Source organism: Macrotis lagotis, chromosome 2, assembly GCF_037893015.1.
Source record: "Macrotis lagotis isolate mMagLag1 chromosome 2, bilby.v1.9.chrom.fasta, whole genome shotgun sequence".
NCBI lineage: Eukaryota > Metazoa > Chordata > Mammalia > Peramelemorphia > Peramelidae > Macrotis > Macrotis lagotis.
The window spans coordinates 259,528,349-259,555,064 of record NC_133659.1 but is presented as its reverse complement, the minus strand read 5'-3'; the positions used below and the strand labels follow the sequence as shown (position 1 = coordinate 259,555,064).

Below are 26,716 nucleotides of genomic sequence, written 5' to 3'. Positions count from 1 at the left end.
GGCTTCTTTCTACATGACAGTATTCAGACAAATGGAAATTAAATGTTACCTCTGAAGTTGTTCTTCTGACCCTGCCACCCAACCATTCCCAGTTTTTAGAAAAGGCAGAAGAGTAAATAAAAGGGATTTGCAAACACACACAGTGCCAATTCAGCAGAATCTAAGACCAGTTCTTCATTCCCAGCACCACTTGGGGAGAAAAGGGGGGAGAGGGTTCATGGAACATCCATGGCAGAGAAGTATATGGGACGAATAGTACTGAGTACCCAACATTTTGGGTACTAACTTCAGTCTGCAGAGGAAAAGGGTTCCACTTTCTCTCTGGAGATACTGTACTTGCAAGGGATTAACATCAAGTCCTAGTCACAACAGAGGGAGAGGAGGTTGGGAGCATGGAAGGACATGGTTTGAGTAAGGAGAGATGTGGAATGTAATGAGCCTCTTCTGGGAGAGTGATTATATGTGGAGTCACAGGTGCAGAGGCCAAGGTCAGTGGTGCTCATAGTCCCAATGAAAACACAATACTGTATGATAAAAGCCATCCTTGTCCTTTTAATTAGAATCACTAAGAAAAATATATCTGAACTAGCCATCTTGAACTTCCCTTTCCAACTCCTCAAGAGTAGGGAAGCATAGCAGGGAAAAAGAAAGAGCAAAAATCCAAAGGGTACAACTCCTCCACCAACATCATTATAGGAGGAACTGGCACTCTGTCTTCCCCCACCCCCCCATCTTCCTAACTCCTTTTATATTAGGAAGAAAACATTTTTTACAGAGTTTCATAGTACATTATCTCAGGAATAGGAGTAGGGTATTTGCTGAGAGGACTGGAGATCTCCTAGAGATCAGAATTACCTGGGATGAGGGGCACACAGTCCTTAGGTCAGGCAGGGGACCAATGCTGATGGTTGGTGCCTAGCTTAGAGGTTATTCCTTCAAAACGTGTGTGTTTTCTATGCTTTCCTACCCCCTTTATAAACCCTCTCTGCAGGTAGGGTGAGTGATGAGCTTCATAAAAGGGATCAGAACCTCTAGTAACCCATCCAAATGATCAGAGGTATAATGCATTCTGTGCCTTTCTCTAAATTCAACTCAGGGCTTCTCTCCACCTCTGAGCACCAAGGCCTGAAGTATGTCAGACAGTGACACAATGCCCTTTACCACATTGTTTTCTTCCACAACCACCAATCGGTGAACCTGGTAGAGGATGGCAAAGGAGAAAGGAAGAAAGCTTTCAGTCTAACTCAGTTAAGTAACTTTCATTATCCCCTTCCCTATTTCTAAGCCTCTCTCTTCATTCCCAGTACAGCTTTCCCCTCATGCCCAAATCCTTCCATTCTCTTTCCCCACCTCAGCTTCCACCAGCCTGTTAATGATGGTCTCCAGAGTTTCGTGCTGGTAGCACTTGAGTACACCCTCAAAATAATGGGATCGATGCTGTAGTGCTTTTGTCACAGATATATCCAAGTTGTTATAGGTCTTCTCTGCTGCCAAGTTCTAGGAAAATGAGGGTAAAGAGCCCAAAAAGCATGGTTTCCAAATCCCCAAACCTCATTCTCTCCTACTCCACCCCACCAGAAATAGAAAGCTCAGGAGAACTAAGTCATCTCCCAGTTCACTCAGTCAATGAGGGATTCACTTCTTTTCTCACATCAAGATATGGAGGTCAGTGTAACCCACAAAGAAATCCCTCTTTTTCCTTTTCACATTCCCCAATTCCTCCTTCCTTTTCCCTACCACCTGGTCTGGTCCCTCAGAAGTCACTCACAATGACATCAAACTTGGAGTAGATGTCCACCACACGTCCTGTGAAAATAGGGGCTGCTTAACCAGAAGTGCTTAGAATACAGCTGTGAAACCCCCACCACCACCATCCCCAGGCCACCCCTGGAGACAGCGATTGCCCCTATCCATTCTTTCTCCCTCCCCAATTCCTTACCTTTCTCATCTACCACAGGCAAGGCAGAGACCCGGTGTTGAACAAAGATGCCCAATGCAACATAGACAGGTGTGGTGGTACGCACAAGAGCAATGTTGGCATAAGTGCCTATCTGAAGCTCCTCCAGAGATTTAGACATGAAGTCTGGTTTGGGAAACTCTGCAATCTGGTGAGGAGACCAATCAATCAGACTGCCAAGTCCTCCAATCGGCCCTCAAATACCAACTCCCTAACCCAGCCCAGCTGGGCTTGATTGCAGTATATGTGGTGATGGTAGAAATCAGAGAGGAAGACAAACTGTACTTACAAACAGCTTCAGGAACTTAAGAATACGTTTGTGGGTTAGGATATATAGAGTGTTGCCAGAATCGGGGTCAATGACTGGCAGTCTATGGATCTTATTTCGGATCAGTGAGGAAACAGCATCAAAAAGGCTGTGGAAGAAAGAGGTTAACAAACAGCTCTGGATGCAGGTTAATGAAGGTTTGGGGACAGTTAGCAAGCTCAGACCACCCCTAGACATGTATATACGGAGTACCCACTCTGCCCCCACCCCTTCTAGGTTTCCTTTGGATGACAATGGCATTTTCCTATTCTGAAGAAGTGGGTGGCAGCTCACCTGGCATTAGGAGAGATGCAGACAAGAGGTTTGAAGGAGTCCTGAAGGTAGACCTCTGAGAGAAGAGATAGTTTAGACACCAAATGCCACCAAAAAACAAACAAACAAACAAAAAAAACAAACCAGCTTTCCATGGAAATGTTCCAGTCCATTGTCTCCCTATGATCCCCTATTACAAACCTCTCCAGGTTTCTATCTTATGTTCTTCCAGCTCGTAGATCTGTACCTGGAATAGAGAGGTAACAGGGTTCAGGTTTTTATGACTCTGTTCCATGAGCTTCCTGATGGCCTAGGTCCCTAGAAAGTGGAATAGGGGACAACAACTGTGCTCTCTATGGAGAAAGCCAACTGAGGCCACTGAGAAGACATTAGGAAATCAGTGGCAGGGTTCATGGATGGGAACTAAAGAGGAATCAGTGGTCTTTGATGATGGCATCAGAATATGGCTATGAGTTTCTCACCAAGGCTGACTTGTAGTAACGGTGTAAAATATTGATGAAGTCAGTGATGGTCAGCATACCTGGAAGCCAAATGGAAACTTAGCAATTGTTCAACTTTCCCCAGGGCCCTCAAATGAGGGAATCCCAAGTACTACCCTCAACTTCCCTCTCTGCCCAGTATGATGACATTATCCATCCCATAGTCTTGCTTACCCACAAAGCTCTGTTTCTTGCTGTCCCATAATGGGGCTGCCCGAACTCCATTTGTGACAAGGGCAAAGAAGGCTTTCTTTACCTGCGGGTGGGGTGAGTGACAGAGAAGGAAGGTCACTACGGCAGAAACTGGGGGAGGATAAAAGGCATGAGGGGAAGAAGGGTAAGAGTAGTCCTATAAGGTGATATCTTTGGATGAATATATATATAGCCAGAAGGTCAAAAGTCTCACTTACCTGCAGGGAGGTATCAAACACAACCAGTTTGGAGCTTGTGGGGATCAAATCGTAGCATCGATGAGATTTCATGAAGCACGTATACACGGCACTGTTGGATTCTGGGGTCTCTGTATAGCATGACGGAATTAGTGTTCTCTACTCTGCTGCTGTAACCCCCTCTCCCATCCCCCCACCTTTCTGTCAAACTGAAAGAACACATACATGGGGCTGTAGTTTCCCAAACCTCTGATTGCTCTCCACAAAACCCTCCCTAGTCCATGTGCCTTGTTCTTCTTGCTCCTACCAAATCTAGAAAAGGTCTTTGAATCCATCTCAGACTAGAGACCATCTTTCAGCAGAATTATAGCAATTCATGTCAGGTAGAGAATGATCCAAAGGAGAATCTCATGGTAGTCTGTTCTTGTCTAGGAGGTTCTTCTCTAAGCTAAATTTTTTCATCATCACTTCATTCCCTTTTGCTCTTCTCTTTGAATAGGAGTATAATTGCTGATAGTCTTGTGATGCTTAAGAGAGCTTTTGATAGGAATATGATTGACTGCTTATCCAAGCCATTTCAATTCAATACCATGTTATTATTATCTGTCAGTAAAATGCCACATTGGATGGGGCTTCCTGCTCCCTAAGATTTTAGGAAAAGTCTAGGGCCAAGTCAGGCTGGGATAGAAAAGTCCACAGTCTATACTTGTAGCTAGACCTTGGGAGAGAGAGCAAGTTCAGGATCCAGGAAACACTGAGACCATCTCCAACTCAGGTCTTTTTATTCTTTGTCCAAGTAGGGAAATATCCACTGCCTTACTTCACATATCATTCTGTGCCCAACAGGGTTAGTTTAAAAAAAAAAACACATAGAGGAGAGCTACTTCTCCCTTTTATCCTCAGCCATTATTCCAAACCCCATGGAGCCTCTTGAGTCCCTTAGGCTAGTAAAAAGTCTGGGAAATCCACAGTAGCATCAAGCACATCTAGGAATGGTAAAAGGGGCATATTTAGAGCCTCCTAATTGGATTTCCTGCTTTCCACTTTAATTCATTCTTGACACTGCTGCCCCAGTAATCTTCCTAATGTCAGTTCCTTTCAATAGTTTTCAACGCCTGTCCAGTGTCCAATGAATTAAAAGCTCCTTACCTTGGCACCCAAGGCTTTCCACAACCTTTCATCCTTCAATCTACCTTTCCTATCTTATTTCATACTATACTCCTTTTCTTACACTTTCAAGTACTAAGACAGACTAGACTAGTCACTCTTCCCTCTGCTCATCGTTCCCTCACTCTTCTCCAAACTTGTATTGTTTCTCCTGTTAATTCTCCACTCTATCTCCTATTACTGAAAGTCTCCCCTTTCTTTTAAAACTTAACTTAGAGATCAGTTTCTTCATGAATTGTTCTCTCTTATTCCAATCAAATCAAAGTGGTCTTTCCTTAAATTTCATATGCTACATTTCCTGGACCACTTCTTATTATCATAATTATTTGTGGACACATCTTTTCTTCTATTCCTTTAAATTAAAAATTCTAGAGGCAGTGTGGCACAATGGATAGAGGGTTGTCCTGGAAACCAGGAAGTCCTAAAATCAAGTCTTCCTCTGACACCTATATAATCCATGTGACCTCAGGCAAGTGCTTTAACCTGTCAGTAGTCAAGGCAAGTCTCTAAAACTAAAAGTTGCAGAGAAGGTACTGATTGGATTGGTAAATGGAGCTTTCTCAGCTGGAAGGGATCCCCTATACTAAGGAAATCACAGATCCAGCCCAGATCCCTTTCTTTACCCTTCAGGCAAGGTCTGTGTGATATTTTTGAAATCTTAACACTTTAGGGCAGTTGCCTACATACAACAGGTGATTCATCAAATATTTTTTAAAAATAAATGGAAGACCATTTTGTGATGGGGGGGGGGGTTCTAAAGCCTTTCACATGGTAGAGAGATGTGGTTGCAAAGGCAATTCAAGGTTATTTCATAATCGAGAGGAAGTTTGAGAACACCGTAAGGATTGCTAAACCCTGTGTCTTAAGATTTCAGTACAATATCCTTAGTCCAGTCTATTCCTGACCTGAGTTGCTGGGAAACTACAGAAGTCTTCAAAGCCATAACAAATGTAGAAGTACATACTCAGGGTGATCTAATTATAGATGTTAGATGACAAAGACTGAGGGTTCCTGGCTCTGCAGTTTTTACCTTCCAGAGCTGGGGTGCATTTTTCCGTACCACTCTCTGGTATAGTGACCTGGAAGGAAAACAAAAGGAACTAAGCCTAACTTAGGATCTACTAATCTAGTTGTCCTCCCCAGCATTAAGACATGACAGTATAAAAGAAACAAGGCTTCAAAACTGGCACTTTCTGAGGGGGCAGATAGGTGGCACAGAGGATAGAGCCCCAGTCTTGGAGTCAGGAGTACTTGGGTTCAAATCAGGCCTCAGACATTTAATACTTACTTAGCTGTGTGATCTTGGGCAAGTCACTTAACCCTATTGCCTTGCAAAAATAAAAAAAGTTTCTGAGAGTCTCCCCCTTCTGGGGGAGTTTCTGGGCCTTGGCTTAACTCCCAAAGAATCTGCTATGGGTGTCCAAATCTGGACAGTGATAACCATTGCCTTTCCCAAGTATTATTAAGGACTATACCATTTGGCTTCTACCATGAAAACAGGTTGAAAGTAAGAAATGACAACAGAAACTGGAAGTCAGTTGGTTACCACTAAAAAAAAAAAATAAAGGGTAGAAACATATTCTGTAGCTGAGGAGCTTTTCCCATACTGTTAGTCAATTCAGTTGATCAGTCAACAAGCATTTATTAAGTACCTAATACCTGGTAGGGTCTTCTCTATGTATTGGGGGGATACACAAAGAAGGGTAAAAAGGTAAAAAAAGGTAAAATGGTAAAAAGAAATGGCTCCTAGGAGTTCAATCTTATGGGGGAACAAGGAAAGAGAACATTTATTAAATACCTTTTACTCAAGGCCAGCTACTGTGCCAAGCATTTTACAAATATTATTTCATTTAGAGCTCTCAACATGCAAATAACTGTGTCCAAATAAGATAGATACAAGATATAAGATATATACAGGAGGGAGCAGTCTCAGAGAGAAGACACCAAGATGACACAAGACTTCTTGCAGAAGGTGGGACTTTGAAGAAAGCCATAGAAGCCAGAAGGTAAGGATAAGGAAGGAGAGCATTTCAGACATTTCAGTGAAAATGCTCAGAGCTGGAGATGGGGTATCTTATTTAAGGAATAGCAACATCAATGTCACTAGATCTTGGAGTATGTGGAAAGTAAAGGCAGGAATGGGTCAGGTTATAAAGGACTTTAAAAAAAAGTCAAAAAGATGATTTTATATCTGATCTTGGAGGAAAAAAGGAACTAAATTTTATTGAAAGGAAGAATGACATGGCCAGACCTGCATCTTAGCACCACTTTATGAGTCTCTCCCACAGCCAAGAGAAAACATTAGCTGTCTCTGCTTCCTTATGGCCACAGAGAGGATAAGGGGCAGTCCTGTCGCTGACCTTTGCTCAGAATAACCAAATCCTTGGTAAGTTTCTAGACCTCTCAAAATTTAGAAGTCCATAATACCCAAAAGGAGTTATGCTATTTCTATTGGTTCTAACAGCTCCAACTCAACATATTCAGATAATGGTTCCAAAAACTATACTTCTACCCCACAAGCTTCTGCATAAATCTGAGGCTAAAGGTCTTGACCAGGGATGGGGGTGAGGGGTCATCTTTCAGCTGGCTAGTGAACAAAGGGCAAAGGAAAGCTGAAAGGACAGCTCCCCACCCCCAAAGGAAGCTGGAATCTCCTTTCATTACTACTATTAGCAGCATAGGGCAGCCAGTCAGCTCCATGTGACATTCTGGCAATGCTACTGGAACAACTCTCATCACCTGCATGTGAAGCAATGCAGATGTATATATGTACACAAGAGAGAGATATTCAAAACAGACAAAATCATATAACATAAAGAATCAAAGACTGGCTCCCACAAAGAAAGAAACCAAGAACTGGAACAATAGTCTACTTTGGCCCTTATTTAATGGACCTTGTATTGAAGTAATTTTTTTCATATACAAAAATCTTTTCTCCCAAATCAAAATGTTACCTCTACGAAAGCAGGAATTTCAATATCAGGGCAGTTTGGTAAATATTTGTTGTTGATCTTCCACTAAACTTCCCACTTTGATACTTCAGTATAGTATGGAGGTAATTTTCAGTTTTGTATTAGACACTACCATGACAAGTCAGCAAGGCTTAGAGTACAGGCTCAGTGATTAACCCAGTTAGATTCAGAGAAGCTCTTTAACAAAAGGGCAATTACCAAGTGGATTTTTTTTTTGATAAAAAGTTTATAAATCCTAAATCCCAAAATCTTTATTGGTGGAGATTATACCTACCTATATGGATAGAATAACCAATTATTTGAATTATTGAAAAAGGGAATGATGGTGATGTACACCATAACATAAATGATCAGAGAGAGCTGCACTAAGACAGAGACAAGAACAAATATATGCGTGCGTATGTAAATATATATATATGTGTATATATATATATATATATATATATATATGACCTTAATATTTTTATGACTATTTTCCCACTTGTAATAGCTGCTTTTCAAAAATTTCTGCTCCTTCCTAGAGACAGTTTGGAATGAACTGAACATGTTTAGGGACGAAGTTTTATGTAAACTTAAGGGAGCAATAGCTAGACTCAGATGATTTGACATTTACACACAAGGACTGGAAAACGATATATGAACAAATACAAAGGTATTCAATCTATATAACTGTATAAACTTGGTCACGGATATATTTAGAAGCAGGTTTATATAGCACTTTAAAGTTTGCAAAAAGCTTAACATATTTGATTCAAAAAGTCACTCTTTGGATACAATGAGCCCCTTAGGAGAACATATCTAGAATTTCAAGCATGAAAATCCAATAGTTACCTAGTGTTTGCTTGTGTGCAAAGCCCTGTAATTAACTTATAAAAACCTTCCAGGGTGGGGAGAGGCAAACGGAAGGTTGTCCAATAGCCACAATTCCTCCCAGGGATATCTTCCAAGGTCCTTTCTCCCAAGCCAAATCCTTCTTATCTACTTCCTTAAACTGCAGGGTTAGTCTCTGGAAGGATATTTTTCTAACATCCTCAATTTTATTCAGTGATCATACTGAGGGCAATTTAGCTCTTAAAATATGAACTCTGCGCTGTTTCTATGACAATCCTTAGTTTTCATGCCCCATGACTCAGAATCTCCAATTCTTAATATTGCAAGGGATTTTGGAGATCATTTGGGTCCCACTGCAATTAGAGATGAAGGAACTTGCCGAAGATCGGTTCACCGATGGCCAAGTTGTTATTTGGACCCTGATTCTCTCTGTCTCTGTCTCTGTCTCTGTCTCTCTCTCTCTCTCTCTCGGCACAGAGTTCGTATAACAGCTAATTCATGATGGTTGGGCTGGTGGCTGGAGGAAGGTCCCCCGTAGTGGAAATGCTCGCCAGGGATGGGCTAGCACAGGTGACCCGCTCCCTAGGCTCCCATGCGCCTGAGGACGCTCTCGCCCGGAAGGGGCCTAGGGCCCCTAAAGAGGAACATGAGGGAGACTCGCCCTCGGGAGATCAACTCCAGTCTCCAGCCCCGCTTCCTAAAAGCAGCTCGGGGCAGGGGTCAGCCGCAAGGAGCAGCCCAGGCGGGAGACCGGCTGGCCCCGGCCCCCGCACTTCCCTTCCTCTGCCCAACGGCGGGGTCCCGGTTGGCCTCCGGCTGGAGGCTCCCGCCTTCGAGTCCTCCGCCTCTCACCGTCTCCATCCCGTTCCGCGCCACTTCCTTTCGTGCCCTCCGGACCGCTTCTTCCCGGATCTGCCTCGGCCGTCACTTCCGTTCCCGCCGCCCCACTTCCGCCAGCGTCACGTGAGGAGGGCGGCCTCCGCCCTTCCGCCGGCGGTCAGGCGCCTGCGTGCCGCTTGCCTCTACCCGCTCCCCCTCCTCGCCGCCCCGGCTGCGTCCGGTCCCCGGGCCGCTGCGGCCGGCCCTACCGAGCCACTCCAAGCGATTTGTATTTAAAATGCTTTTTTTTATTTGTCCTTTAAAAACAAACTTGGAAGAAGCAAAATCCAAAACTTGCCCTTTGCCTCTCACAACATAAGTTATGTACAGTTCATAATGATCGCCGATACAAAACATGCCACGGACAGGGGCTCGGGGGCGCGAGGGGCGCGGCCTTCAAAAGGGGGTCATTTCATCCGCTGTTACGAAGGACAAACCTGCTGTACAGCATACACAACACAAAATAAAGTCTGCACGGGATTCACACTTGTCAGCGATTTTTTTTCCAGGGGAGGCGGAGGGAGGGAAAGGTGGGGAAGGAGAGTCCTGGAGATGAAGAGGCTTTAAAACGGGGAAACTGAAAATCGAAAATGTGCGAGTGTAAACCAACCCCAAATACAAACAACGGGATGGGGGGGGGGGCTTCCGATGCAATTATACAAGCGGGGAACTTAACAAGAAAACCAAAATTCCAACCTTGCAGCTTGGGTCTGAGTTATAGTTTATATAAAAATTAAAAACTGTATAAGGTTTCTTCACTAAGACCTACAGGACTATCAGATACCTACCATATGCTTACAAAGTCCGCCCCCCACCCCGACCCGAACCCGGGCTCCGGCCCAGTCAGGAGCCAGACCCTCTGGCCCAAGTGCTCTCCGCTCCCAGCAGCCTAGGCCTTTTGCTTTTGGAAAGGAAGGCAGAGGTCCGGTGGTCAGGGTGGTGAGGGCGGGGTGGACGATGGTGGAGAAGCCCAACCTCTTGCACCGCCAGGTTACTTACAGCAGTTTCTCTTTGCTCTTTTTTTGGAGGGGGGGGAGGGAAGGAGGGAAGGAAGGAGTTCTCTTAAACTTTGTATCTTTTAACAGTTGAGGAAGCAGCTTTTTTCTTTTTCCCTAAAAAAAAAATCTTCAGCCTCCCTCCCCACCCCATTCTGTCTCAAATTAAAACACAAAACAAAAACAACAACAAAAAAAACAAACCCTTAAAAACACAACAGCTACCAGGCTCCCTGCTCCAGCCCTCTCCACTCACACTCCAAATTTGATTCTTTAAAATAATTACAAAATGCCCTTTGCCCACAGCCCCTAGAAGAGAGAACTGAATAAAAACTTCATCTTCAAACCTATAGCTCCCTAACCAGAAAGGGGCCCAGGGATCACTCCACCCTACCCCATCCCACCCCCACCCCACTCCAGGAAGAAGTTCAATCAACTGCAGCACAAGTTTAGGGAGGGAGATAGGAGAGAAAGGAAGGAGGGGACCCGTCACCCTCTGGCTCCCCTAGGGGCCAGCTCACTTTTGTGCGTTATAAAAGTCCAACTGTACATCTGGGAGTGGGGAAACTGAGCCCAGCCCCTGTCCCCTCCCCTCACCTTTACAGCAGTCACAGCCAGGGGAGTGGGGGGAGGGGGTCTGGGATAATGGAGGGCAGCCCCCCCACAAGGGGAGCTCCAGATGTCCCTCCCCTCGCCCCCTGCCATTTATAAACTGGTTTTGTAAAAAGAAAATAGATATATTTATATAGAATATATAAAGCACAAAAATTAGTAGTTTTACATTTGCTCTCCCCAGGGGGTAGGGGGGAGAGGGGAGGGTTCTCACCTCCTGCTGGCCCCCCCATGCCCCACATGACTATATACAATCCGGCTTATAAATAGATAAATACCCCCCCACCCTCCCCACGATGACACTAAGCTCCCCTACCCCCAACACCTCCCTTTCCCACCAGACCAGCAGCAGTTTGGTGGCTGGGGAAGGAGGGAGCTCTGGGCCCAAACCTGCCCCACGGGGAATGGGTACACAACTCAAGAGAACCTCTTTCCCCTCCGATTCCAGGGAGAGGCTGAGGGAGGCACTGGGCTCATGATGGGGTTGGGAGTACAGGAGGAGGACACCCTGGTTCTGAAACACAACCCCGACACCTCCCCCTCCCAACTTGTTCAGCCTCTGAAGGGATCAAGGAGTTGCCCTCTCTCAATCGATTCCCATCAGCCCTAGTCACTACCCCATGCCCACAGTTAAAAACAGATTTTTTTTTCTAAAGATTTTCCTTTTTTCCCTCCCCTCCCTTCTACCCCCCCCAATTCAGATAGGGGGGGCTAAGGGATTAGAGGGCTGGGGAGAGGGTCTCACATTTCAAAACAGCAAAAAATCCAACACTTAAATGAGGTAGGTGTGGGTGCAGGATCTCCTTGCCCGGTTTGCCTGCCTTGCCCGCCCCACCCGGGCAGCTGGGTGCCTCTTTCCCGTTCGTGTTGCATTTGTCAGAGAAAAAACAAGGAAACACAACCCAGAAAGAGAGAGATGGAAAGAGGGACAGAGACACAGAGGGGGAAGAGGGAGACAGAGAGGAGGGAAGGAGGGGATTAGGAAGTGGGGACAGGACCCAGCGGGCAGGGCCAGGTGTGGGGACCCAGCCTTTGGGATTGTCAAGCTTAATCAAGTCTCTTTGCAGCCTTGAGTTGGGCTAGGGACGTCAGTGGGAGCACTGGGGCTGGGAGACCCAAGCTGCCACCCTCCTCACCATCTCTGCTGCCTCCCAGACGGCGCTGGGGAGTTCCCAGCCCATATCTACCCAACCCCCCCACCCCCCGAACCTGAGATGCCCAATGGCTGTTTCTGTCTGTCGGCTCCTGGAGCTGGGGGCAGATATGCCAGCCTGGGGCCTATGGTGGGGGAGGGAAGTCATCCCTGGTGCCCAGACTGGGCACTGCCCCGGGGCCCTTAGCCCCATCCTGCTCCTGGGGCTCTGGTCAGCCAGCAGCCCCAACTCTGGGTCCTGGCTCTCTTCCCCTTCAACCCTTTTGGGAAGGGCTTTGGAGGTTTCCCCTGCCCAGTTGCCTCTGAGCTTAATTCATCCACTTCCGGCAGTTCCAGGCTCCACAGTGGCAGGGGATTTTGTGCTGATCATCCTCAAAGTCAAACTGATAGTCATAGGTCAGCTGGGAAGGGAAGGGGGAGAGAATCAAGTCCAGCCAGGCTTTAGGAAAAAACAATTAGGAAGAAATCACACTGCCAATCACATCACTCCTAAGGCTTCCTCTCACCTCCTCTCCTTTGGGGATGCGCCGGCTGGAGATGATAATGATCTTATCCTCCTTATCAAAGGTCACAACCTCTGCCACACAGTTGGGGGCACATGAATGGTTAATATACCTACATCAGAACAGACCCAGAAGGGGTGTCAGAGGAGCCTGACTTGGAGATTAATCAGGTTAGGGCCAGTTTGACCCTGACAGGCCACTCCCTCCTTGACCATCTTACCTGGCAGGCCCTCCAGTGAGTGTGGCATCAATCACATGCTCATTGTTTATACGAAACATATAGATACCTCGATTCTGTGAAGAGGAAGAGAACAGGAGAAACTGATTCAAACAGAGCTCCCTGGCTTTCCCCAAAGGTCTTCATTTTCTCTTGAAGGCTCGTTTGCCCCACCCATTGCCCTCAATTCCCAGAAGCTCCTCCACATGACTCCTCTCCTGCACCCTAACCTGCTCCTCATAGATCTTCTCTCGGCGGTTGGCCACCTCATTTCGGATGATGGTGCCGATGTACTCGATGACCATCGTGTGCTTCTCCAAGTCCTTGGCAGCATACAGCCCCAGGCCCTGAATCCGAGAGCGGGCCAGGTACACATTGTTCTTCCACTCCGTCCGAAGCCGCCGGTACTGGGATGACTTGGAGTGTACAAATTGCTTGCTGTATGGGGTGTTGGTCTCGCCTGTGAAGGTGCTCTGGTATGCCTTAGACATGCTGGTGCTGTTGAGGGTGTGAGGCCTGGGGGCAGCGGGACAAGCGGCCAGTTAGACCTCTCCTAGAGGAGTGGGCATGCAATTATCCATACCCAAGCCCAGGCCGGGGACAAGGCAAATGTTAGCCAGGCTTTGAGATGTGTGGCAGGCATTACTCTGAGGCACTCCACTTCGGTGGGATGGCAGTTAAGATCCACACGTCCCTCTATTCCAATGGGGTCAGAAAACCTGAAATAAGCTTAGCTCCTCCTGTTCCCTGAATATATGTTCTCTCTCTCAAGACATATGTGCTCTTCCCTCAACCACTCCTCAGAGCATATTCAGAATGCTGTCCCCTCACCACATTAGAATAATTCTTGAGAACTAAAATTGTCTGCACTCCTGCCTGCCTTCCCCTGACTTCACAAACATAAAGGCCACAAACTTTCCCCAGGACATCTCCTCTTGCCTCTACACAGACCACTCAATACAGGAAAATGATTCCACAACCTGTTTGACTCTATTTCCCTCCCTCATTGCCCCGCCCCCCCAGCCTCCCATCCCCACCTCCCTGTTTCCTACCCCCACCCCACCTTCTCCCTCAGCAACCACCCAAGCCATATTCCTGCCCTTTATCTGCACCACCACCACAGATCAAGTCCAGGCCTCCTTGCTTGGGGCTTGGTCACATACAGTGACAGAGCTCCTGGACCCCAGCTGGCAGGCTAGAGTCCACTAATGTAAGCATAATGGGAAAAGCACTGAACAAGTCAAGAGACCAGAGTTCTAGCTCTGGCTCCACCTTTGACTTGCTGTGAGACCTTGGGTAAGTCAATGAACTTCTCTGGACCTCAGTTTTCTCATCTGATAAAGGGGGGGGGGTAATACCACCTGCCCTACCTACCTCATAAGGTTGTTGTGAGGATCAAATGAGATAATGGATGTGAAAGCGCTTTGGGAAAAAAAGTATAAAATGCTATACAAATGTGAGGTTTTAAAATTCTTCCAATTCTTCTTCCTGGGACCACCTCAGCCTCAGGGTGGACACTAGCACTCCAGGTGCTTTTGAAGTCTCCCTTTTTTGGCTTAAGGTGGAGGGAGTCAGAGCCCTCTCGAAAAGGGAAAGGGAAAGAACTGTTGGCTCCCTCATCCATTACACCATTAAATACCTGCCTACTGTATACCTCCCCAGCAACACTTTCCCACCCTCCACCCCTGCCCCAAACACTTAGCTAGTGAGGCAGGATGGACAAAGAGGTTCCTGTCCCAATGATTCCCCAATCTTTCCAAAGGAAAATATATCACAATTTTCAACCCATCTCCTCCCCACTGTTATCCCAAGGTCCTTAATTCTCCATTCCCTTGGTTTCAGATCCCTCTCAAAGCTGGCTCTACCTCAGACTCCCTCAACAAATAAGCTCACCGTTTGTAGTGAGTGAGAATTTTGGGCTCAGAGCGGGCACATCCAGTAGGGTTGATCATAAGTGGCAATTCCATCAGTGGGTGTCGTCCATATCGAAACAAATAGTTGTGACAGCTTTCCACCCCAGGCAACTGTGGACACAGTGAGCAATCAACCATAGTCCAGGCCCTTGGGACCCACACTCCCCCATCAGCCCACCCCAAGATCCTCTGCCACCTCTCCCTCCTTACCGACTCTGCAATTCGTAGGACAGCGTGTACTGTCAACCCAAAGAGCTCCTCGCCCTTAAGATACTCTGGGAATAACCGAAGCATGTCAGCTTCCTTGCGCATGGCAGCCACTGGTTCAATGATACGGTTCCACACAGCTGAGAAGGAAATAAAATGACCATCAAATCAAATGACCATTTCCTCCCAAATCTGGACTACTCCCCCACAGATATAAAAGTTTTTTTTTTTATCAGTGCTTCTTTGCTCTAAAGACAGTGAAGAACATAAAGTTGGAATATCAAAAAAATTATCTCTACCCCCAAATATGGTCAATATTGGAAAAGGAAACTACTGATGGGTTAGGATCAAGCTAAAGGAAGTCTGGACCCAATCTGTAGGGTCATGGAAGTATTCCTCTCCACCTCAAATGAGGAAAGAAAGAGGAAAAAAAGAAAAGGGGAAAGATTAATGTTGAACAACAAAAAACTAATGGATGCTAACCAAAGGAAGAGGAAGACTAAAAACCAAAGACCTCTGTGTATATTAGAGCTAGGAAGTTCTTCCAACCAAATGGGAGAATGGGCCAGCACACAAGAGCCTCACCCTGGGGGGATGCATCAGTGAAGACCAGGTCCTCCAAGCCCTGTTCCATGACCTTGACGATGAACTCAGGCCGCCCATTATTCTCAATGATGGAGCAGCGATAACAGCAGCGCCGATTGTTGGTGCGTAAACTCCAGTAGATGCGTGTGGCCTCATAGCCCACTGGGTAGAGGGCTGTGGCACTATGGAAATCGGCCATTTGGTGGGGCAAGAGCTGCCCGATAGCATGGAACACTAGCCCTCCCACCCGGAACATGTGAAGCCGCTCACCGCGCTGGATGATGCTAGCGATCTGCTTCACCTCATCCCGTTCAATGTAGACACGTCGAAAGACAGCAAAGGAACTTAGCTCCTGCTCACAGGGTCCCTTAAGCTTGTGCAGGGGGCACAGCATCGTTTTATCCTTGAAGAACATGCACTTGGCCCGGATGGCACAAGCAAAATGGTAGACGCTGGGACACCGCAACCTGTTACAGCTGTTAGTGGCTCCTGTACGCTGGCACAGCGAACATTTGGTCAAGAGCCCTCGGTGGAGGGCACCCTCGACATTCATCAGTGCCCCACCCTGAGTTTCATAAACCTCTGTGGACCAGAGGGCACAGTTGAGATGAACCCACAGGTCCAGATCTAGGTTAAGGAGTCGGGCAGGCCCATCAGTGGCTCCATCACCCTCTTCGTGGCAGAAGCAGCAACGCCGAAGGTCACGGGGTACCTTGTCGGGTCGGAGGGCTGTGCCCAGTTGCTCCATGAACTCGGCTACCTCCCGCTCACCCTCCCGTCGTCCACCGCCCTTCTGGATCGTCAGCAGAAGCCGTAACCGTTTCCAGCGAAGCCCTTTCCACTTCTTAAGTCGGGGTGGCCGAGAATCTTCACCCTCTTCAGGGGGCCGGGCTCTGGGCTTGGGGCGAGCTGCTTCAGGTATTGGAGGTGAGGGAACGAGTGGTGGGGGTGAAGGGGCTGAGGGCTCAGCTGGGGGGCTGGCAGGGGAGGGAGCTGAGGGTGAAGGGGGAGGGGAAGGCTCCTCAGGGGGAGGGGCAGAGAGCTGACGCACGTCCAGGTTGGAGACGTTGTGGATATAACAATGTTGGGCAGGCAGCTCTGGGACAGGGCTTTCCTACAAAGACAATCCCAAACTATCAGAACAAAGAAGCCAGTTCAAGCCTCCCTGCTATGCCCAGGATCCCAGATTCATCGTTTCTTATTCCCAAAAACCTGAACCTGCCCCTCTGAGGTCTCTGCCTGGTCAACACTGTTCTGACCCTTCCCATGCCATGGCCCTACCTGCTTGAGGAGACTCAGGATGTCCAGCTGACTCTTGAGGGTATAGCCTGGCAGCACTGCATCAAACTGTTTCAGCCAGTCACTGCCACCCTCGGTGGACTTTCCTCCTAGGCTTTTCTCTTTGCCACCTGTAAGAAGTGAGATAGAACCCATGACCCTTTGAATCTAAAGTGGCATGGTACTTTTTCCCTGGCCTCCCACCAGATCTCAGCCACACTCACCAGGACCCTCTGCTTCTCCCTTCTTGGGCTCAGGGCCCCCTGTGCGAGCAGGACTCTCTGGGAACAGCACCTCGTAGGAGCTGGGGATCTTCATGCTCAACAACTCTGCCACAGCCACCATGACACCATTCAGATTCTGACATTGCAGATGAAGAGAAGAGGGAGAAGCGTATTAGTGGAGATCTTGGGGTGTGGCACTGCCACATCCCAGCAGAGGTCCAGGCTTCTCCCAGTCCCTGTCTCCCACTCTAGCCCAAAACTTTGGCATACCTTGGCAGCAGCAGCAGAGACTGTCAGCATGACAGACACCTCACTCCCCTTGCCCTTTTCCCAGGAGGAGACAGACAGCTTTCCTGTTGGTTCTAGTTCCAGAGCCCCATAGGGCTTGGTATCTGGGAAGACTAAATAGGATGATGGAGACCTTGAAGGTCCGGCAGTTCTCTAACCCTCCCCCCTCAACAAGAACAAAAATCTAACAATAAAAACAAAGCAGCAGATGATATTTGCCTAGTGCTTCAAAAATACAATTTTTTTTCATTTGATCCCCACAGTAACTCCAAGCATTATTGTTCCAATTTTGCAGATAAACATAAGGCCAAGTAGAAAAGGTTAACATTTGAACCTAGGTCTTTCCTGACCCCATGCTCTCCCAGGGTGTCTGCTTTTCCCTAGCTCACACCACAGACAGGAACACACAACACACCTGGGATACTGGCCCGGGGAATGATGGGAATGACTGGGGAGAGAGCCCTGTCCTCCTGCTCCTGCTGGTCTGACAGCAGCTGGGGAAATCGAGGTGCCTCCTCCCCCAGAATACTCTCAGGTGAAGAAGCAGGGACGATGCTGTCAGGGGAGTCACTCTCCTCATCACTCTCCATCCTAGAGAGCAGGGACACAAGGCCTGTTGGCACCCTTTGTGGGTAGCCCCTCCCCCCCCACCTCCCAGCCTCACTGAAATCCCAATGGCAGGACAGGCAAGCCCCCCTCCCCCCATTTCACATTTCATTTCCAACCTGACATCCTCAGTCTGGTTGTGAGGAGGTGTGGGAAGTGCCGCCAGCAGGTCCAAACTCTTCACTTCAGGAGCATCTGGGAGCAGCAGAAGAGAAGGGATGAAACCACAAGGTTGGTGGGAATAAAGGCGTCCCTGTTCTCCACCATTGTGGACTACTCTGGTTCTGCTCCTCTGACCAGTTTCCCCATGCCACAAAGTCAGCCTGGAGCCCATTTCTCCCCCCTCACATGTTTCAAAAGTCTAGGTTTCAGAACCCCCCAATCAAAGGGGAACAGAAAAAACTCGTTCTACTATTGTTATAAAGGATGATTCTCTGTATAGGGGAGGGGATGCTATTTTTTTTTAAAGGGAAAGTCTACCACATTCTTGGGCACTGGCAGCCTTATTCAGTCAGACCATCAAGCCATAAGAGACCACTGCCATAGGAGGCCATTAGGGGTCTCTCTCTCTCTCTCTGCCCCTGCTTACCCCTTGGTCCCCCATCAGGTTCTCGGGCAGGTGCTGCATCTTTAGGTTGCTCCCCCAGGTCCTCAGAAGGAGTGACCCCATTCACCAGTTTCTGCTGTACTGATGGGGGTGGAGTAGGTGGCAGTGAGGAAGGCGGCGTAGGTGGATTGCTCAGATTATTCTGGGGAGGGGTAAAGAGGAACAGCAAGTCTGATGGTGAACAAGTGTCCTGATACCCTACCCTGTGCTATGCTAAGAATCCCCTTGAACCCTCCCTTCCTGGCATGGTGCCGCTCCTTCCAGACCTTCGTAAGAAGCTGGGAATAGTAGTCAGGGCCAGTAGGTAGTGCCCCACTTCCAAATGCCCCCCTCAGTTGGTTCCGCCCGTTGATGAGGCAGCCGCTGCCAAAGGGAGCAAAAAGGCTGAAGTTGTTGGTAATGCTGGGTTCTGTAAGTGGCAGCAAGGACAGCTCCTGGGAGGGGGGGGAATAAAAGTTATGATAACACTTCAGTATCTAAGCCCCCTAGCTAGAGAAGGAAGCCCCAAGGGACATGTCCCCCAGCTCCTCCCATCTGCCCTGGGGTTGTGGACCTGGGACTCTTGGGTCACCTGCTTTAGCTGCTTCAACAGGGCCTCATTGGCTTTCACCCCATCTTCCTTCCGGAGCTTCTTTCGAGAACTCGCTACCCTGTCCCCTGCCTTCTGTACCCTCTTGGGTTTGGGGGTCAGTGGTTTCTTGGCTGCAGCATCCTATGACAGACACATCCACTGTATGGGGTACCCACCCACCTCTCCTCCAACCCTATAAAGACCCCAGTTCCTCCAGGTAGTGCCATGCAAATAATAAAGGAAGCAGTCAGTCGAGATTCCACATGCCCTTCTGCAGACACCAGCTCCCAGACCAAGTATGGGGACTCACCTCCTTGCTGACCGGAGGACCCTGAAGCTTCTGCTCCAACCCAGCCAACTTGCTGTCAATATGTCCATTGATCTCTGCTCGGAGCCCCTCGGGTCCATGCCCTGTGCCAAGCTGGACATTCTTTGCCCGAAGTAACTTTTGCAAGAGCAGGTGCCCAGCCTCTGAGCGGCTGCCTGCCAGTAGGAGGTGGTTGCTGGTGCCTGGTGTGCCCACAGGCTCCCCATTAGCCTCCCGCTTCACCACCTGGGCACCCAGGGCACAAGGTTCCTCTCGAGGCTCCTGCTTGATCATGAGTCGGGGCGGCTCAGGCATCTCCTGCCCATTGACCTGCTCTGCCGCTCCAGACCCCATGTTGTTCTGCTCAGGCTTATGGGCCTCAGCCAGGTTGTCTGGGGTTTCCCAAGGTCCTGGTCCCTTAGCAAAGAAAGCATCTGGAAGCTGAGAGGCAGCTGGTGAGGGGGGTCGAAGATCCCCTGAAGGTAACTCCAAGGAGGATACTTGGGGCTTTGGGGTCTCAGTCTGGGTAGGGGGGAGCTGAGCCTCAGCAGGAAGCTGAGGGCTAGGGGGCAGCAATCGTGGGGAAGGTCTCTTTGGCTCTTGGGGGCTGGATGGCAGAGGAGGGGGCTGTGCAAGGCCAAGGGTTGGCCCTGATGCTATGGCTCCTTGTGGGGTAGAGAGCCGGGAAGGGCCCTGAGGTCGGGGCACTGCCCCTAGCTCCTGTAGAGGCCCTGATGGAGCTCCCAGGAAGCCCCCAGGTTGGGGCTGACGGCCTAGGAGGCCTTGCAAGGAAGAAGGCTGGGTCCCAGGCTCCAGGTAGGGCACTGGTTGTCTTAGCACCTGGCCCTGCTGCAGTTGCCTCTGCATGAGAAGGGCCTGCAGCTGCTGTTGCTGCTGAGGGCTCAGATGCCGAAGTTGTGGGTTCTTAGCCAAGACGCCCTGAAGCTGGGCCCTCAGCTGCCCTACTGTGGGCATTCCCGTATGCCCTGGCAGGCCCTGCCCAGGATGGGAGAGAGGGCCAGGTTTGGGAGGCTGTGGCCTTGGGCTCCCTTTCAGGGAGCGCTCCAACCCAGAGGGCCGCTCCCCTACAGAACTAAGGGACTGAGTCAACAGGTGAGACATGGAAGTGACTTCAGGGGGTTGCCCACCAGCCATTTGTCCATGACTTGCACTGCCTGCTGGATGGAGTAAGCTAACTTGCTGCTGCTGCTGCTGCTGCTGCTGCTGCTGCTGCTGCTGCTGCTGCTGCTGCTGCTGCCCTGGAAGTCTCAGAGGTGCCTGTAACTGCAGGGAGTTCATCTGAGGGGGCTGAGGCTGGGGCTGGGGATGGAGCTGGGGCTGGGGCTGGGGCTGGGGCTGGGGCTGGGGCTGGGACTGGGGCTGGGGCTGGGGCTGGGGCTGGAGCTGGGGCTGGGGCTGGAGCTGGGGCTGGAGCTGGGGCTGGGGCTGCAGCTGAGGATGAGGCTGAGGTTGGGGCTGGGGCTGGGGCTGGGGCTGGGACAGGAGGTGGTGAGAGTCCCCAGGGAGTGGGGGCTTCACCTCCACTGGCTCTGGGGGCAGGGTTTCTGTCGGGGCACCCAATGCCAAGGGTCCTCCAGGGTGCACAGAAGAGGCTTCAGTGCCCTCAGGTACTAGCACTGTATCTGCCCCAGCTTGCTCCTTGCCTGGTAGGCCTGAGGGCAACCCCTGGCTCAGCAAGAGGGTTGGGCCCAAGGCTCCATGGCTGGGAAAGTGCTGGAGGGGTTTGGCTGGCAAGCCAGGACCCAGGGCCACCTGCTGCTGCTGTTGTTGCTGCTGCTGCTGCTGCTGCTGCTGCTGCTGCTGCTGCTGCTGCTGCTGCTGCTGCTGTTGCTGCTGCTGCTGGGGAGGCAATAAAGTTCGACCCTGGTTCAGGAGCCCCAGATGCTGCTGCTGCTGCTGCTGCTGCTGCTGCTGCTGCTGCTGCTGTTGTTGCTGCTGTTGTTGCTGCTGTTGTTGCTGCTGTTGTTGCTGCTGCTGCTGCGTCCCCATGGATTGGGTGCCCAACTTGGGCTGCCCACTGGGAGGCATCAATCCCTGTTGGAGATGGGAGAGACCAGCCAGGGGCGGTGGCGGCGGCGGTGGCGGTGGCTGCTGTGGCTGCTGCTGCTGCTGCTGGGCCATGACAAGTCGGTGGGCCATGAGGCCTTGTGCTTGCTGGGCCAGTTGAGGGGACCCCAGCACTCGGGGCTGGGCAAGGAGCACTTGTCTGTGGGGACCTGGGGGACCCAGCCCTCCAGGGTGCACTTGCTGCTGCTGCTGCTGCTGCTGCTGCTGCTGCTGCAGTACTGCCACCTGGGCAGGGCCCAGCATGCCCTGGGGTCCTGGGGGTGGCTGGGGGGACAGCTGCTGGACCAAGAGGCCCTGATGACTGCCAGGAGGAAGGAGTCCCTGTGGCTTGGGCCCCAGGCCCTGCTGCTGCTGCTGCTGCTGCTGCAGAGCCACCTGTCCCAAGAGCTGCTGCTGCTGCTGCTGCTGCTGCTGCTGCTGCTGCAGCTTCTGAGTCAGCTGCATTCGCTGCTGCTGCAACTGGAGCTGCCTCTCCTGTAAGAGCCGTGCATCCGCACCCAGGCCTCGGAGAGCAAGATTCCCAGGAAAGAAGCCAGCTGAGGGGCCAGCCAGGGGCCCGGTCCCTGCTGGATGTGGTGGCGGCTGCTGCTGCTGGCCTAGGGCCGAGTTGAGGAAGGGGCCACCAGGCTGGCCGGTCACTGCGACACCCCCGGGGGGCAGGCGCAGACCACCCCCCTGCCCCCCAGGGGGCCCCTGTGGAGGCTGCAGCCCATGACCTGGAAGCAGCTGGCCTGGGAGCTTAGCCAGCAGCCTGGGGCTCTGGGAGGGGCTCAAGGCGAGCACCGCAGAATGCTGCTGCTGCTGCTGCTGTTGTTGCTGCTGCTGCTGCTGCTGCTGCTGTTGCTGCTTGTTCCGATATTCGGCCATGAGGTTGGTGTGCTCCTTCTGCTGTTTCCGAACCTAGGAGCCGCCATAGGAAGGGGGAGACATCACCAGGGGTGGCCTGGGCCTCCAGCCATGCCTCCTCGGCCTTTCCCTGCCCCTACCTGGTCCAACTGCTTCTGGATCTTGCTCTGCTGCTCAGTCACCAACTTGAGCTTCTCTGCATCTGCCTCGGGGAACTCTCGGCCAGCCTTTTTGGCAGTGCGCTGCTTGGCACACAGGGCTTTGCGGGACTTGCGGTGTACCCCGATCTGCTCCTCCAGCACCTTGAGCTGCATCTGTAGCAGCTGCTGGGTGTGAAACAGCCACTCCTCATACTGCCGCTGATCAGCTTCATCTGGGCCAGTGGGGAGAAGAGGAGTCAAAGGGCCCGGCGGGTGTTGTACTGCCCCTCCACCCCTCTCCATCAAGTCATGCCATACTCACTGATCACACCATGGGCAAAAGTGGGTGGGTTGGGCCGAGGCTGGGAGGGGTCACCCGGGCTCCGCTCCTGTCAGTGGAAAGGAGGCCTGGTCACTGCTCTCTCTTTCCCACTAGGTTCTCTGACTCAAACCCTCCTCACTAGCCAACATGAGGACAGTCTGATAGTAGAGATGGAGATGGATGCCCAGGACTGCCATCTATGCCAATGCCCCCCTCCCTGCCACTCACTCACCTGCCCACTCCCAGCAGCCACATGATTCTGTAGGTCAGCATTGCCAGGACCTCCTGAGAGTCGCTGGGCCAGAAGAGACACCTGTTGCCTAGAACCAGTCAGAGAAAAGATGGTAAAAGGTGGGTAAGAAATGGAACAGGCAGAAGAGATGGAATGAAGTCAGGAAAGGGAAGGCCTCACCTGTTCATGCCTGGTGCCACCCCAATGCTGCCCTGTGCCATCACCTTCTTGATGCCCTTCAGAGCCACCATCTTAGCCTTGGCAATGGGATCGATGATGTCCTCTGCAGCAAACTTGTCCAAGTCTTTGAAGAGAGTACCCAACAGTAGGGGTGGATGGTGGGGCCAGTAAGTCCTTCCCCAATCTCATGCCTGCCACCCAAGGGCCATGATTTCACCCAGGACACCTCCTAGTAGTCCCCACCCGTATCCCAAGCCCAGTGTTCTCTCTGCTGGCTTTGTATGGCAAAGGCGACATTCATAAAACACCATTTGTGAGAGGTCAATGGAAGCCTTCAGGGGCGCCTATTGACTATAGAGGAAAAATTCAAATAATTTAAGATGGTATTCTGCTTTTCAATCACATCTCTGCTATTCCCCTGCCCAAAACGTCCACTTTGGTCAAACGGACCTACCGACAGCTCCTTGTAAACTGACCTTTCTTCTTCGACATCAGCGCTGACAGCTCAAGCCCAGCTCTAGGCCCAACACTAGTAAGGTTTCCACACTCAAGGTTCCCTCCCTTCCTTTGGAGCCCTGGTCACAATGACTGAGCTACACCTATGGAACTTCACTTACATTCCCTTGGAGTGTAAATAATTTCTTAAGGTATCCAATCTGACCCCCCCCCACCTCAGCCACAAGGCTGAAAGGGTTCCAAGCACTCAGAACATCACCATTCACTCAGTCTGAGATGGCAATGATTAGGATTACAGGTACCTGTGTCAGGGAAGAAGCTATTGGCCAGCTGCTGCTGCATCGCCAGCTGCTGAGGCTTCATGCACATGGATGGTGGTACTGCCCCCATAGGCTTCTGGGCCAGCACTGGCTGTGGGTTCTGCTGAGGCACCAAGCTTGCCTGCCCTCCACTAAGCATATGACCTTGGTTAGGCACCATAGCCATGGGAGGGACCAGGCGCTGCTGCAGGGGATGGGAGGGTTGCTGGCTGGACATCATCGCCTGGGTGGATACTAGGCCAGGCTGCCGGGCCCCAAGTCCTAGAGCAAGCTGTTGTGGGGTAACAGCTAGGCCAGGGGATGGACCTTCTTGAGGCAGAGGCATGGATTGAGCAGTGCCTGAGGTGGCCAACAAGGGGTGCTGCTGCTGTTGCTGTGGTGGTGGTGGTGGTGGTGGTGGTGGTGGTGGTGGAGGCGGAGGCGGAGGTGGCGGTGGTGGTGGTGGTGGCGGCGGCTGCTGAAGCTGGGCAGAGAGCTGTTGCTTCTTTTGGAGTTCTTTCTTCTCGTGCTCCAGGAGGTCTTCAATGAGCAGAGGCAGTTCACTTGCCACCAAGGAGCTCTCCATCTTGTCCAGTTCATCTCCAGACGGTGGAGGCCCACCTGGCAGGGTCAGGGGCCCACTCTCCAGGTCAAACTCTCCCCCTGGGCCACTCAGTAGCTGGGGTGGGGGACCTGCTGTGCTTCCAAAAGGACTCTTTTCAGTTGTATGCACATTGTTAGGGAAGGGACCCACATTCAGCCTGCCATCTCGTGGCCCCAGCAAGTTCTGCCCTGGCTTCAGTCCCAGTCCCAAAGTGCCAGGAGGTACTGGATCCACCTTGGGAGTGGCCACAGTGAACTGGCAGGGAGAGGCCTGGTGTCCACCCTCCTCTAATTTAGGCTTTACTTCAGTGGCCCCAGGGGTGAGATGGGAATCAGGTCCATCAGGAGCAGGGGCTGGGCGCTCCTCAGGGCCAGGCAGGCTGGGTTCTGTGCCCCTCAGGAGTGCTTCACGTTCAGCTTTCTCATTGGCAGATTCCACCAGTCGTAGGTGTTCATTAAATATGTCCTTCTTGTCACCATTGTCCAGCTCAGGGTCTGTGTAGGCCAAGAGGTCAAATTCATCCCCATTTAGCAAATCATCCAGGTGGGGGTCATTGGTCTCCAAGTTTCCCAGGGTGCCTAGCTCATCATCACCCTTGGCTACATCTACCCCAAGCCCCAGGTGGGCCAGCTCCTCGTCATCTTCCAGTGCCTTATGGGCGTCAAAATCATCATCCAGCTCAGGCTCCTCACAGGGTAATTTTCCAGATTCCAGGACAAGGGGTGGACGTCCTGCCTCGGAACTAGAGGGAGATCGGCCAACCAGCTCCAAGCCAGCAGGAAGGCTAGGACCCTTGGTATGAGGGACAGGGTGAAGGTTGTTACTCAGTTCAGGTGGTGGAGGAGCTGAGGGTTTCTGTGGGGGCAATGTGGACACTGCCATGGGTCGAAGACTCTCTGGAGCCAGGCGATGGGAGTCCTCAGTCACTGAGAAGAATCGGGGTCTCTGAGGGGGGCCTTGAAGATGATAAGGGGCACCACCAGGCCCTGGCCCCTTCTGCACATTGTGACGAAGCTCAATGAATTGAGCAGGACCTGCTGGACCAGGAAGTGGCTCCCCTGGACCAGGTGGTCGGTTGGAAAGTCCACTCAAAGGAGGGCCCAGGACTGTCCGGCTAAGTTCAGGCCCAGGTGGTTGAGGGAACCTCGTAGGCATGGAAAGCCTCATGGAAGCCACAGCAGCCTGCTGCTGTTGCTGCTGCCACAGCTGCTGCTGCTGCTGAGGGGGCAGAGGTCCAGAGAAGGGGCCCCTCGGAAAGAAGGCTTGGGTGCTCCCAACCAGTTGCCTGCAATTGTACACAACAGAATCAGCGAAGAGCCAGAACAGAGATGGGGAGGAAGGGAAGATAGGAGGAGAAAGCAGGGAAGCAAGCCAAGTTGGCCTGTATTAACTATAATAACCAGAAAAACTTTACAGAACACATTCTAGTTTACAAAGAGTTCTGTACTTGTTAACCTAATCTGATCGTTTCCATAGCTCTGTAAGATAGGTAACATGGGCATCTTTATCCCTACTTTAATTAAATAACTTGCCAAGCATCACACAGCTAATATGTATCTTGGTAGGATTTGAACCCAGAGCTCTCCTGATGTCAAAACCAGAGCTTTTCTAACAGCTGGGATCAGATGTTAAAACTCAAAACCTAATCCTTGCCCTAAGCCCTTGGTAACTCACCGGCCATTCATATCAATGGAAGAAGGGGTAGGGGGTGGTGGCGGCCGAGAGAGTCTCTCCTCTGCAGGGAAGGGGCCAGGTCCCAGAACTGAGCCACTCAGTTTGTTTGGGGGCAATCCTGTAAGGCCACTTTTGTCCTGGGGGGGAGGTGGGAAAAAAAATGGTACATATGTAGAATTAAGGTCAATTCTCAGTTCCTGCCATGACAAACCCCCCCACCAACTTTGAAGCAAGGACTACTACTTCCCTAATAATCTACCCACCTGTGCCCCAGGGTAGGAGGTGGGGCCTCGATTCAGCTGCTCAAAAGCAGGGTTGCTAGACTCAGCACCCCAGTTTCCTGGCCCTACTGCACTTGTGGCTGCTGCTGTTTCCTTCTCCTGCCGAAGGGTATTACGCTGAATCTGCTGTCGGATCAATAGCTCTCTCAAACGCTGGCGCTGGGTAGGGATAAAGGGAAGACAGGGAAGAAGTCAGTCACTTGTATCTGGACAGGACAGACAAGAGCCTGCAAGACTCAGAAAGCTGGTGCTT

The 26,716-nt window shown here is 50.8% G+C and overlaps 3 protein-coding genes across 14 annotated transcripts in view; 1 reads left to right on the top strand and 2 right to left on the bottom strand.

Moving 5' to 3' along the window:
• Positions 1 to 527: 527 nt before the first annotated feature.
• PRKAG1 (protein kinase AMP-activated non-catalytic subunit gamma 1) lies at positions 528 to 9,349 on the bottom strand. 2 transcript variants are annotated; one of them, XM_074226022.1, is made up of 12 exons: positions 9,249 to 9,349; positions 5,624 to 5,672; positions 3,448 to 3,557; positions 3,212 to 3,293; positions 3,020 to 3,078; positions 2,739 to 2,784; positions 2,559 to 2,613; positions 2,247 to 2,373; positions 1,940 to 2,105; positions 1,769 to 1,806; positions 1,351 to 1,497; positions 528 to 1,197 (listed from the first exon to the last, which is right to left on the bottom strand). In XM_074226022.1, the coding sequence occupies exons 1-12, from the start codon at positions 9,255 to 9,257 to the stop codon at positions 1,093 to 1,095; spliced, it is 993 nt and encodes a 330-aa protein (XP_074082123.1). In that variant the 5' UTR covers positions 9,258 to 9,349; the 3' UTR covers positions 528 to 1,092. The 2 variants fall into 2 exon arrangements, with proteins under 2 accessions (XP_074082123.1, XP_074082124.1); XM_074226023.1 differs by lacking the exon at positions 9,249 to 9,349 and having other exon boundaries at positions 5,558 to 5,648.
• Positions 4,990 to 9,777, top strand: CIROZ (ciliated left-right organizer protein containing ZP-N domains). Of its 3 annotated transcripts, none has more exons than XM_074226024.1 (3): positions 4,990 to 5,062; positions 6,448 to 6,599; positions 8,874 to 9,776. In XM_074226024.1, the coding sequence occupies exon 3, from the start codon at positions 8,895 to 8,897 to the stop codon at positions 9,510 to 9,512; it is 618 nt and encodes a 205-aa protein (XP_074082125.1). In that variant the 5' UTR covers positions 4,990 to 5,062; positions 6,448 to 6,599; positions 8,874 to 8,894; the 3' UTR covers positions 9,513 to 9,776. The 3 variants fall into 3 exon arrangements, with proteins under 3 accessions (XP_074082125.1, XP_074082126.1, XP_074082127.1); XM_074226025.1 differs by having other exon boundaries at positions 5,008 to 5,091; XM_074226026.1 differs by having other exon boundaries at positions 5,026 to 5,228; positions 8,874 to 9,777.
• A 1,402-nt stretch (positions 9,778 to 11,179) lies between these two features.
• Positions 11,180 to 26,716, bottom strand: part of KMT2D (lysine methyltransferase 2D) — a 36,192-nt gene continuing 20,655 nt past the window's right edge. For 7 of the 9 annotated variants that reach the window (XM_074226011.1, XM_074226016.1, XM_074226014.1 and 4 more), the window contains exons 33-55: positions 26,446 to 26,622; positions 26,183 to 26,319; positions 23,908 to 25,793; positions 23,150 to 23,273; positions 22,970 to 23,057; positions 22,738 to 22,804; positions 22,416 to 22,648; positions 19,345 to 22,329; positions 19,035 to 19,175; positions 18,730 to 18,897; positions 18,446 to 18,605; positions 17,976 to 18,051; positions 17,666 to 17,841; positions 17,233 to 17,363; positions 16,963 to 17,098; positions 16,742 to 16,869; positions 15,461 to 16,574; positions 14,879 to 15,015; positions 14,649 to 14,779; positions 12,986 to 13,271; positions 12,759 to 12,832; positions 12,542 to 12,650; positions 11,180 to 12,436 (exon numbers count right to left, since the gene is read on the bottom strand). In XM_074226011.1, coding sequence (XP_074082112.1) covers positions 12,344 to 12,436; positions 12,542 to 12,650; positions 12,759 to 12,832; positions 12,986 to 13,271; positions 14,649 to 14,779; positions 14,879 to 15,015; positions 15,461 to 16,574; positions 16,742 to 16,869; positions 16,963 to 17,098; positions 17,233 to 17,363; positions 17,666 to 17,841; positions 17,976 to 18,051; positions 18,446 to 18,605; positions 18,730 to 18,897; positions 19,035 to 19,175; positions 19,345 to 22,329; positions 22,416 to 22,648; positions 22,738 to 22,804; positions 22,970 to 23,057; positions 23,150 to 23,273; positions 23,908 to 25,793; positions 26,183 to 26,319; positions 26,446 to 26,622 — 8,757 coding nt within the window. In that variant the 3' untranslated portion in view covers positions 11,180 to 12,343. Of the gene's footprint in view, positions 12,437 to 12,541; positions 12,651 to 12,758; positions 12,833 to 12,985; positions 13,272 to 13,829; positions 14,178 to 14,648; positions 14,780 to 14,878; positions 15,016 to 15,460; positions 16,575 to 16,741; positions 16,870 to 16,962; positions 17,099 to 17,232; positions 17,364 to 17,665; positions 17,842 to 17,975; positions 18,052 to 18,445; positions 18,606 to 18,729; positions 18,898 to 19,034; positions 19,176 to 19,344; positions 22,330 to 22,415; positions 22,649 to 22,737; positions 22,805 to 22,969; positions 23,058 to 23,149; positions 23,274 to 23,907; positions 25,794 to 26,182; positions 26,320 to 26,445; positions 26,623 to 26,716 lie in introns of those variants that run through there. The other 2 variants (XM_074226019.1, XM_074226020.1) reach the window with 2 other exon arrangements.

Excerpts from the sequence above, each read along its gene's own strand:
- CIROZ (XM_074226024.1), top strand. The coding sequence starts at position 8,895 with ATGATGGTTGGGCTGGTGGCTGGAGGAAGGTCCCCCGTAGTGGAAATG.
- PRKAG1 (XM_074226022.1), bottom strand. Across the intron at positions 2,614-2,738 it reads TAAGATAGAAACCTGGAGAG|AGGTCTACCTTCAGGACTCC; the intron begins GTTTGTAATAGG and ends CTCTTCTCTCAG. Across the intron at positions 1,198-1,350 it reads ACAGGCTGGTGGAAGCTGAG|GTTCACCGATTGGTGGTTGT; the intron begins GTGGGGAAAGAG and ends ATCCTCTACCAG.